An 11776-nucleotide genomic window follows, 5' to 3' on the forward strand; every position below is an offset into this window, starting at 1 on the left:
AAAAAAATCAAATTAAAAGTTAATAGTTACCAATAAAATGTAACTAAATTAAGTTAAAAAGTTAAGAGTCTAAAATGTAACTAAGTTAAGTTAAAATTAATTATCTTTTTAACTTTTTAACTTAACTGTTATCTTTTTAATTTAGCACTACCCAACCCTGCTTGAGATAATTCCTAAGTAAGTCGTTATAAATAATATCACAATGACATCAAAATAGGGTTGGGTAAGTTAACTTTTTTTTTTAACTAAGTTAAGTTAAAGTTAATAGCTTTGAAAGTTTAACTTAATTAAAATACAAGTTAATCCATAATGAAATTAATTTAATTAAAAGTTAAATTAATAAAAAAAAGTAATTGGAAAGTTAAAAGTTAAATTTGGTCCGAACGAACAATAAAAAAAAAGAAAAAGGAAAAGTTCGACCATTTTACATAATTTTTCGTATTTTTTCTTTTTCACATCATATTTATTAAAGAATCTGGTTATTTTTGTTCACAAGTAACGATTATTCAATATAAAATTACTAAATTATAAACTCATCCTCTCGCATTGTGTCTGAGGATTGACTTCAAAAAAATCAAATTAAAAGTTAATAGTTACTGATAAAATGTAACTAAATTAAGTTAAAAAGTTAAAAGTCTAAAATATAACTAAGTTAAGTTAAAATTAATTAACTTTTACTTAACTTTATCTTTTTAACTTAGCACTACTCAACCCTGCATCAAAATAACTGCATAATTTGGTTATTAAAAGTCACTTTTCAATTACATTATTCACGACTAATTTTGACGTTAGTTTGGCGTTATTGTGATATTTTATCGGTTGTTTCCGTAAACATTTATACTCATTAGTGCGGCATTTGAAGGGGTATGATCATCACTGTATAAATATCTGATAAAATATTGCGTCCTTAATTTACATAAAAGATTTGAAACGAATTTTCCAAACAACCTAATATGTGGAAGATTTCTCTTGCAGTCTTATATTTGTTATTCTAATAACTACATTGTTCTTTAAGTAAGCAACCCTATAAATTCAGCCAAAAATTGGATGCAGATGTATTACATTTTTTTCTTAAGAAATTTCTTGATTTTTTTTAAAATTTCCTGGCTTATTTAATATACATTGGGAGCTTTCCAACAAGCGACACTGTGCGACACAGCGATCACCTCATCCCTGTTTAACATTGGCGAACAACAAGGATGCAACGATTCATCATATCACTCTCTTGTTGGAAAGCTTCCATTATTTATGGCTGTGTTCCAAAATTGACTGCAGTACTGAAAATATATAGTGCACGTAACGTAAACTGTAGCATTTTCTGTGCTGGCAGTAAATTTGGAACACAGCCTACGAAGTCTGTCCCAAAAGTACTCGACTTCTGAGTATATATCTTTGTTCTTGCCATTTCCTCTCCCCTCCCTTCCTCCCTCCCATCATCCCTCCTTCCTCCTACCTTCCCTTCCCTCCCCTCCCCGCCCCCTCTCTTTCTCTTGTGGAGTACGGTCAGTATTTAGGGTGTGGATCTTGAGAAGCATTGAGAAGTATCCCAAAGATCCCCACTAAACGTCACGACCAATCACCAAATAGTTGTTCAGTCGGCAACAGTTAGCCGTTGTGGGTGTCGAAAATTACTCCGACCTGGTCCGACCGTCGCATTTTACAATGACTGAGCTAATGGATCAGAAAGTTTTTATTAAATCTTGCCAAAAACTTGGCCACTCATGTTCAGCGACAATCGACATTATCCGCAAAATCTATGGCAACAACTCTATGAGTGATACACAAGTAAAATGGTGGTTCAACCGGTTCAGAGGTGGCCGTATCTCGGTGGACAGTCATCGTCGGGTCGGCAGACCAGCGACGTCGAGAACGGCGGCAAACATAGAACGTGTGCGGGTCGCAATCAAGGAAAATCGTTGTTTGACCGTGCGACAGTTGGTGGAGAACCTTGGAATTCCAAAAACTACCCTTTCTCGAATTTTGGTTAAAGATCTTGGAGTAACTCGCGTGTGTTCAAGAAAATCCGTTTCGAAAGTGCTGAAGCAAAATCAAAAGGAGTTTCGATTCGAAGTTAACAAAGATGTTTTGGAATCCATCCAAAAAGAGGTGCATAAAAGGGTTTATTACAAAGATCTTGTATGAAATTTGACGACATTGATGAAATAAAACTGAATGCGAAGTGGGAGCTGCTGGCCATCACAAAAAATGACTTCCAGCACTACTTACATAAGTGAATGGACCGCTGGAAGATCATTGCTTCGAAGAGAGATTATATTGAAGGCATTGTCCATGTCACTCCGTAGTAACTCTTTCTCATGATGTAGGCAGAGACCCGATACTTTTGGGACAGACTTCACATAGTTTGTTTTTATTTAAGAAAATTAATTATTAAATTATTATTTCTACCGCGGTGAATCCCGGTAGAAATATGTTTTACAAAACCTTCAAATTTGAACTCGATTGAATTAACAGCACAAAGTTGCACAAAAGTTGCGCAACACTGCTGCAACATTGCGTGTTGCAGCAATATTATAGAGATTTTGCAGCGATATTGCTGCAAATTATGTGCTATATGGGAATTCTTGAGATATACTGCCTGACTTTGAAAACGTCGTTTCGAGAAAAAAGCATTTAAAGTTTAAAGAATGATTTTTATGCAAAAAAATTTATTCCAATTTATATTTATTTGGTTACACAAGGGCCATACAGTAAGGCCAATATTACATACGTTTTTGTCATACAACAAGCTTTTTGAGTCCGTTGATTGGCTGCAGGACAAAGATGTTCTCGGATCTCTTGTTCTGCAGCCAATTAACACGCTTGAAAAGTTTGTCGTACGACAAATGTAATATTAGCCTAAGCCTTCTATTTGGTCGTACATCTCTCCTCTCGCATATGCCACCTAATTCATAAGATTGCCTCCTTATTTTTAATCTTATATAATTTTGATTTTAATATACTTTAATATACTTACATAATTTCGATTTTAATTTCTTAGTGCCCTGCTGCAAGCTGTGAATCTCCAGTAGACTGCTTGGGAACCACAAGTCCACGCAATGGATCTTCATCGTCTCCGAGTAATTATTCCTTTGCTTTCATTTTTCCTTCACTCTGGTAAACATAACGAGTTCTTTCTCTCGTATCGTTCTAGTCAATCCATTTCTTCTCTGTTGTTGAATTCATTTTTTTCTCTTGAACCAATCTCAAGCAGTTGTTTAAGGATTTTTTGAATAAATGACCAAAAATTGAAAAGCTAGGACTGTGTTCCAAAATTCACTGCCAGCGCTGAAAATCTACAGTTTACGTGTACTATACATTTTCAGCGCTGACAGTGAACTTTGGAACACAGCCTAGATATTGAATTTGTTGTTTTAATTATTTGGACTTAAAAATCTATTATAAATCAATATCTGATTGGTACTGGACGACAATTTCGCGTCAACTACAAATTATAATTTTATTTTTGCTAATTATCAATTATTATAATAAATTTTAGTTGAAATAATTTTTCTAATTTTATTTTAAGCTCAATTTATACTACAAATCTCACATCTATCAACTTTCATTTTTACTATGACTAGCTTAAATTACACTAGAAAAACTTAGAGTATATTTCCAACGATATTAATTATTTTAATATTTTGATTTTAATCTTTCTTAATTTATTCATTCTCTTTATTTATATATCCTTGTGATAAGGAAGAACAAATTAATTCTTATGTCTTCTTTTTTATTCTCAATAACATTAATTATTTTTGTGTTGTATAGGTCAGACTGAGATAAATTCTTATGAGGATGTTGAAATTAAAACGGATGTATATGCTGATGAGACGATGATAGATGACAGCAGAGTACAGGGATTCGAAAGAGAATTGGAAGCAGATAAGATCCTTGGCTCAGCGGATGACAATGGAAAACTGATGTATTTGATACAATGGTACGTAATACGTCCTACTATCGCGACTAATATTATCATATGCCTCAAATTGGTAAGATGCCTGCACAAAATAAGGAAAATCCAAGTTCGGATTTCAGTGATATTTTAAAGAATTCAAGTTAGTACGAATAATTTAAAAACGATTGAAGCTGATTGATGAATGAGGATAATTTTGTTTGCACAGGAAAGGAACGGATGCAGTTGACATGGTCTCTGCCAGTGAAGCCAATGTCAAGTGTCCTCAGATTGTTATCCGATTTTATGAGGACAGAATAACCTGGAAAAGAGCAAAAATAAAACCGTAATAGATGAGTTTCCTTAAAAAAGTTAGGTTTTGCATTTTTTAGAACAATGACCATTATTGTGATTTATGGGTGCGGTTAAAAGTCTTATTACAAATGCCTTAAAGCATTTCATTGAAAAAAGAATTTTACTAATTAACTAATAAAAAAGTGTTTCAACGCATTTATAGTATCATGTTAACCGTGCTCTATATAAAAAATATTCTCGATATGACTGTTTTATTTTATTTTAAACATTAATTTAATTCCTCTTAATCTTGATAAATGCGACTTTATAATTTAGCAATATGTCTATTCTTTTTGTTGCATGTTTTGTAGTCTGTAACAAAGAGTTTTTCCGTGTTTCTTTTTTTTCTTATGTGCAATCAGAAATAAGTAGAAAAAAGTCTCATAAAGTTCTATTCGATTATCCTGAATGTGTACTCGCTTATCGAAATGTTTCGAAGAAAATTATTTTTTAGTAAAGAAAATGTAACATACGAAATAATTTAAAACTTAAATTGATAATTGGATAATTTAAATTTTCGCTTCGCATATACTGAGTAGAAAGGGAATATAACGTATATACTATATAGTATATCGCAGAATCAGAATTAGTAAGAATAATGTTGTTTTAAAATTAAATGAAGTTAAAATTGATGGCTTATAAAATGAATTTAAGAACCTATTCCGTCACTCTTGACATCTGTAACTGTTTTAGTCGTTAAGGGGATGCTGGAGTGACCAAATTATCATATTACAGTTGTATAAAAATCTTTGAATTGACGGAATAAAAAATCCTTTGACAAGGATTAAAGTAGACGCAAAATTAAGAGGATTTTATATTAAAATTGAAAGAATGTTAAAAAATTTTTTAACTTTTTTTCGATTTTAGTACAAGGTTCACTGCACCATCTCCTAATTTTGCATCTACTTTAATCCTGTAAAAGGATTTTTTATTTCATTCAATCAATTCGAAGATTTTTATACGGTTGTAACGTAGTAATTTGGTCACTCCAGCATCCCCTTAAGAGTTGGAGAATAGGCTCCTCAATTATGTATTAAAAGAGTAAATATTTAATGTTCTTCTTTCTGTAATTTTATAAATTTGTATTTTCGTGTGTAAATATATATATTCTGAAAAAAAATCATCGCTCCGTTTCCTTCCTTTAATTTCAAATTTTTTATGTTCACGTAAAAAGAATAAAAAGGGTATAAATTTTGAATCGCAAACTATTCTTCGTAATTTAAGTTATATAAGAGAATAATTAAAATGTTTTGTTAATCAAAACCGAAAATATACAAAGATAAGCAAAAGATTAAAAATTGATATTATCATTTTCTAACTTACCTACATAAAAAAACTGAAATAAAAAAGGAAATAGAACTTGACCGACGATTTTCTTTTTCGAAATATATTCTATGCATGAAAATACATAAATTTATAAAATTACAAAAAATCAGAGGGAAAGCGTTATATGAAATATTTAAAAAAATAATTACGATGTATAAATCATGCAACAAATTTAATATTTCATTTGTAAATTATATGAAGTAATAAATAAGTAATTTATATGACAACGTATTTTTTTTGTACACAATAAAAAGATCATTTTTAAAAAGATATTTTTAAGCAGTATCTGGTCGGTGGGTAAAACTGCTAAAGAGTACGTATCTACTTCTCAAGAGTACGCATTAAGCTTTACGGTGTAAATAAATTAGATCACGGTATAGCTGAGTATAGCTATAACCTGTAACTGATATTGAACGTTCGACATACCATTTTAGTTAACAATTGAAACAAAAGGTCACTGATTATTGCAGCGATAAATAAACAGGTACTTTTTTTTGTGATTTGGACCATTTTCTTATTGTATTTGTCACAGATAAGTTAATCGATTTTACTTTAAATTGTTGATATGTAATAGTTTTTATACGATCATATTAAATGTGAAATATAACGTTATGTGCTAAGAGTACGCACGTGAAAACTATTCTATTTTAAAGAGTTCTGAACGAGTTTTCATGGTACTGCGACCTTTATTGATCTGCCTCTGCAGGTCGGAAATCTATTTCGGGAAAAGAAAGAACCGGTTCCGAACTAATAACAGCGTTTTTGATTTATTGATTCGACTTTGAGTTAATTCAGTCGGTGTTCTGTTCTTTTTATGCCTGTTCTACAATAGCCATAAACGTTGTTCTAAGTGATTATATTTGTAAGAATTAACTAATTACAATTGAATATTCTTTTCATAATCTTGGTTGTTCAATTCTGCTTACAACTATAGGCCTGTTCTTTTTAGCTGAACTTTTGCAACAGTTCATCTTTCTTCCTTTTCTCTTCAGGAGGAAAGAAGAAGAAGAAAGATGAACTAGTGCAAAAGTACAGCCGAAAAGAACAGGCCTTACGTTTACAGTTATTGTAGAATAAGTTTACATTAATTGCAAGAGAACTAAACTATGCAAGAAATACATTTAAAAAGAATAGATCATAGATTTGGAGTCAGGTTGAGTCAGTAAATCGAAAACGCTATTAGTGTTTACTATTGTTAGTTTGTATAGTAGTTCAGAACTGTCTTCAAAAAAAAAACAAACCTCTTCATTAGCAAACATCAACTATTAGTAATATGACCTAAACAATCTAGGCACGATGTCACCAAGATATCAAAGAAAAACTAATAAAAAGCTATTTACTTGGGAGCAGCTGACAAAGGCTAAAGAACATATTGCTGCAGGCTGCAGTATAAGAGCTGCAGCTCGAATCGTGGGAGCAAATGAAGCAACATTACGAAAGAGATTAAAAACAGTAAGTTCATTTTATTTCCACAGGCTTGTTTTTGTACTAAATTATTAATTATCTTTGCTTAGGCTTAGGCAACTAGATTAGGACATTTAGATGAAACTTTATGCTATCTCCTTTTCAGGGAACAGTGCCATTAAATTTAGGCAGATTCAAACCAACCTTTTCAAGAGAACAGGAGGAAGCTTTGGTAGAACGGATAAAAATCATACATGATACATTTCATGGAATGTCAAGAAAACAGTTAATGGCAGTTGTGTATCAATACGCTGAACAGAATAATATTTCCCACAATTTTAACAAAAAGAAAAAAATGGTAGGAGATCATTGGATCAGAAAATTTTCTATAAAATATGGATTAACTTTACGATGGCCAAAGATGCATTCAGGAAAAGTCCTTAAGTTCAAGAAGGTTGAATTTAACAAATTCCATGACAATCTAAAAAGGATTTTAGCAGAAAATCCTAAACTTGATGCCAGTTGTATCTATAATGTGGATGAAAGTAACATATCTATACCTGTTTCTACAGTAACTATTTCTAATAAATTTCCAAAAATTGTGTCATCTAAACGTAAATGTTTAGTATCAAAAGTAATGTCTCAAAATAATATAAAGACAGTAACTGCAGTGTGTTGTATGAATGCTGCTGGCTATTACGTTCCACCTGCTCTAATCTTCCCTCGGAAAAGGTATAAGCCAGAATTTTGTAACAGAGCACCACCGAATACTTTAGGTATGGTATCTGATTCTGGTTTCACAAATTCAGAACTATTTGTAACCTGGTTAAAACACTTTACAACGTATGCAATGGCATCTCGAGATAGATCAGTGTTACTCATATTGGACAATCATTCATCCCACTGTAGTTTGCCAGCAATTGATTACTGTCAAGAGAACGGCATCATTTTGTTATCTGTACCTCCATACGCTAGCCACAAATTACAACCACTTAACGTGGCCTTTTTTGAATCACTGAAAAAGTTCATGACAGAAAAGTGTAATCGATTGATATCACAGCACCCCAATCAGCCGATAACAATTTATCGAATAGGAGAGATTTTTTGCACAGCTTATCACAAGGCTACATCTATTGACGAAGCAATTAAAGCGTTTAGAGATACAGGAATTTTCCCTCAGAATCCCTTTGCTTTTCGAGAAGAAGACTTCATGCCAGCCTCACTTACCAAGAAACAATCAATCAAGCATCCTGAAGATAATGGATTGGTAAGTCTCGAAACACAATGGATATAGTAAGCCGTAAGAAATCCATTAATCATCATAGTCGATTATTTTCCTCGTATTCATCTGTGATTAGCCAATATATTACGGCTTAAAAATTACTAGAGCGGTTGTAGTACTCAATGCACCTAATTATTGATCTTTTTCCGAATTCTAATTTTCTAATCTTTTAACGTTTAAGATTTTATAGAAAAAAATATTGGCGTTTAGAGAAATAAAACAAAGTTTATCTTGAAAAGAAAAAAGTTAATACATTAAAGTTTAAAAGTAACTCGATTACTTTTAAACTAAAAGTTATTTTTGAAATTAACTAAATTAAGTTAACAGTGTGTTATTACATATTTAACTTTTAACTTGTTAACTAGTTACTATCCAACCCTGTATAGAGCTGATTGAAAAAGTAAAAAGACTCACGCCAAAAACTCTAACGCCAATAAAGTATTATTAAAGCCGGTCGTCTTTAATAATATCTCGTCTGTGACTCTATTAGATTGTTTGGAAAGTTTGTTTCAAATTTTGCGCTCCGCATTGTCATAATCAGTGAGCGAGGGTGGTCCAAACGATTTTGTATTAAGAGTCCATAAAAATAAGAGGCTATACAATGGAAGAAATAGAGACAAGAATAAGTATTAAGATTTCAACCTACTAAAAACCTGCAGTTACATCGGAATATACAGTTTTTAATAGATTAAAATCTTAATACTTATATTGTGCTCCTAAGTAGGTCCACAATATTGCTTCAAGATGCCATAAAGCTGTAAGAAATTGATCAATCACAGTCGACAATTTGTTTTTCAAATTCGATCGTAATTAGTCAATTTTTTACGGCTTGCAGCCTCTTGAAGCAAAATTGTAGACCTGGACTAATATTTCCTCTATTGTCCTAAGAGTCTGGTCATTGTTGCCCTCAGATTTTTTATTTGCTTGATGAAAAATGGCAGAACCAATTAGATGATGACTGAGCATATGAAAAAATTGAAAAGCAGATGTAAGTGCATATACATATACGTTATTTTTAAATTAGAACAGTGACCGGACTCTTCTACTCTAATTCTACTCTAATTTGACAGCAAACTTCCTCGAATTTGTGAGTTTGCCAAGGCCAAGGAAATCTCACAGACCTTCTTAAATGCAACTGTATTGGCAAAATTGAGTGAAAAAACGAAGAACCAGACGGACTTTTGCAAATGATCCTGCATTGCATAACTTTGAAGACCTTGACTGATATCCTCTCTGTATGAAGATGCCTTTGTATAAAGATCACGCTCTACACAATTTAGAGGTGGCATCGAAGGTTCGAAGCTGGCGATTTCAACGTGTAAGTTGACGCCCTCACTTTGTGCGGTCTCAGGAGGTCTAACATTTGCGGATCTGGCCTACCAGGTCCTTCAGAAATGTTTTATCACTGAAGGACCTCCTACACTAAAATCTGCGAATGTTAAAGAACTCGTACAATACTCTACACAAATCTATCTCCACCTTGCAAAACTATCTGCAGAAGCTGGGTAAATAGCTATGGTGACCATATTTTCTTACAAAAAAATAATCTGAAAATTTTAGGATTTTATTTCTAAATATTTTCAAATTTGATTGTGACTGTCAAAAGTCTGCACACTAATTTCTGAAATTTTCTTGTACAGTATACCTGAGATATAATTCCCAAATAAAGCACAAGTCGTTATAAATGACATCAAAATAACATCAAAATAGTTGCAATGATTATTAAAAATCACTTTTTAATTATTCGTGACTCATTTGGATGTTATTTGGCGTTATGACTTTGTCACAAAAGATTTGAAATGAATTTTCCAAACAATCTAATATATAGAAGAATATTTCTCATTCAGTCTTATATTGAAATTTGTCACTTGCTCATACAGCTCTTCCGTCGCCTCCCGATTCATAAGATTGCCCTTATTTTTTTGTATAATTTTGGTTTTAATATATCTAATATCTTAGTACCATGCTGCAAGCTGTACTTCAGTAGAGCGCTGGGAAACTACCGGCCACAGTCTGTGCAATCGAGATTCTTCGTCACCAAGTAATTATTTCTTTTTATTTTCATTTTCTCTTCACTCTGGCCAACGTACCAAGTTCTTTCTCTATCGTATTGTTCTTTTTGTCTGATTCCTTCTCTTCCGTTGAATTCATTTTCTTCTCTTGAACCGATTTCAAAGATTTGTTCAGAGATTTGTCGAATATAAATGATAAGAAATTGAAAAGCTATTCGTTGTTCTAATCATTTGGACCTAAAAATGTACTAAATAAATAACCGATTGGTAGTGGACGACAATTTTATATCAACTATAAATTATAATTCTATTTTTACTAATTATCAATCTTTATAATAAATTTTAGGTGAAATAATTTTTCTAATTTTATTTTAAGCTCAATTTATACTACAAATCTCACATCTATCAACTTTCATTTTTACTATGACTAGCTTAAATTACACTAGAAAAACTTAGAGTATATTTCCAACGATATTAATTATTTTAATATCATATGTTTCGAATTTGATTTTAATCTTTCTTAATTTATTCATTCTCTTTATTTATATATCCTTGTGATAAGGAAGAACAAATTAATTCTCATGTCTTCTTTTTTATTCTCAATAACATTAATTATTTTTGTGTCGTATAGGTCAGACTGAGATAAATTCTTATGACGATGTTGAAATTAAAACGGATGTATATGCTGATGAGACGATGATAGATGACAGCAGAGTACAGGGATTCGAAAGAGAATTGGAAGCAGATAAGATCCTTGGCTCAGCGGATGACAATGGAAAACTGATGTATTTGATACAATGGTACGTAATACGTCCTACTATCGCGACTAATATTATCATATGCCTCAAATTGGTAAGATGCCTGCACAAAATAAGGAAAATCCAAGTTCAGATCTCGGTGATATTTTAAAGAATTCAAGTTAGTACGAATAATTTAAAAACGATTGAAGCTGATTGATGAATAAGGATAATTTTATTTGCGCAGGAAAGGAACAGATGCAGTTGATATGGTCTCTGCCAGTGAAGCCAATGCCAAGTATCCTCAGATTGTTATTCGATTTTATGAGGATAGAATAACCTGGAAAAGGACAAAAATAAAACCGTAATAGATGAGCTTTCTTGAAAAAGCCAGACTCTATATTTTTTAGGAAATTGATTTTTATTGTGATGTATGTATACAGTTAAAGTCTCATTACAAATGCTTTGAAGTATTTGATTGATGATTAGAAAAAAGAATTTTGCTAAATTAGAGCTAATGAAAAAACGTTTCAACGCATTTATAATATTACGTTAACCGTGTTCTATATAAAATGTATTATAGATGTTCTCGAAATGACTGTTTTATTTTGCTCTAAACACAATAAATGTTTTTTTTAAATATTCATTTAATGTCTTTCAATCTCTTGATGCATTCGACTTCATACTTTGTAGTATGTCCAGTCTTTTTAGTTGCACATTTTGTTCAACATTTTTTGTGTTTCTTTTTTTAATGCAAATATGACAATAA

At 31.8% G+C, this 11776-nt stretch overlaps 3 protein-coding genes across 4 annotated transcripts in view; all 3 read left to right on the forward strand.

The window, feature by feature from the left end:
* LOC108725880 (putative uncharacterized protein FLJ37770) overlaps positions 1-4408 on the forward strand; it is a 7774-nt gene extending 3366 nt beyond the window's left edge. The window contains exons 1-4 of one of the 2 annotated variants that reach the window (XM_018453167.1): positions 1552-2106; positions 2999-3077; positions 3769-3937; positions 4122-4408. In XM_018453167.1, the coding sequence (XP_018308669.1) occupies positions 1663-2106; positions 2999-3077; positions 3769-3937; positions 4122-4242 (813 nt within the window). In that variant the 5' untranslated portion in view covers positions 1552-1662 and the 3' untranslated portion in view covers positions 4243-4408. Of the gene's footprint in view, positions 1-1551; positions 2107-2998; positions 3078-3768; positions 3938-4121 lie in introns of those variants that run through there. The other variant, XM_018453158.1, reaches the window with a different exon arrangement.
* Positions 4409-6807: 2399 nt separating this feature from the next.
* On the forward strand, positions 6808-7614 carry LOC108725764 (uncharacterized). The gene is made up of 3 exons (XM_018452972.1): positions 6808-7024; positions 7143-7547; positions 7603-7614. The coding sequence occupies exons 1-3, from the start codon at positions 6869-6871 to the stop codon at positions 7612-7614; spliced, it is 573 nt and encodes a 190-aa protein (XP_018308474.1). The 5' UTR covers positions 6808-6868.
* On the forward strand, positions 7526-11439 carry LOC108725891 (uncharacterized). The gene is made up of 4 exons (XM_018453181.1): positions 7526-8243; positions 10218-10299; positions 10902-11070; positions 11255-11439. Exons 1-4 carry the CDS (start codon positions 7614-7616, stop codon positions 11373-11375), a joined length of 1002 nt encoding a protein of 333 aa, XP_018308683.1. The 5' UTR covers positions 7526-7613; the 3' UTR covers positions 11376-11439.
* The last annotated feature ends 337 nt before the right edge of the window (positions 11440-11776 follow it).

Source organism: Mycetomoellerius zeteki, unplaced genomic scaffold, assembly GCF_001594055.1.
Source record: "Mycetomoellerius zeteki isolate Tzet28-1 unplaced genomic scaffold, Tzet1.0 scaffold110, whole genome shotgun sequence".
NCBI lineage: Eukaryota > Metazoa > Arthropoda > Insecta > Hymenoptera > Formicidae > Mycetomoellerius > Mycetomoellerius zeteki.

Coding starts and splice junctions, on each gene's coding strand:
- LOC108725891 (XM_018453181.1), top strand. CDS start 7,614: ATGTCTCAAAATAATATAAAGACAGTAACTGCAGTGTGTTGTATGAAT. Junction 10,300..10,901: donor TCGAGATTCTTCGTCACCAA/GTAATTATTTCT, acceptor TGTGTCGTATAG/GTCAGACTGAGATAAATTCT. Junction 11,071..11,254: donor CTGATGTATTTGATACAATG/GTACGTAATACG, acceptor TTATTTGCGCAG/GAAAGGAACAGATGCAGTTG.
- LOC108725764 (XM_018452972.1), top strand. CDS start 6,869: ATGTCACCAAGATATCAAAGAAAAACTAATAAAAAGCTATTTACTTGG. Junction 7,025..7,142: donor TACGAAAGAGATTAAAAACA/GTAAGTTCATTT, acceptor TCTCCTTTTCAG/GGAACAGTGCCATTAAATTT.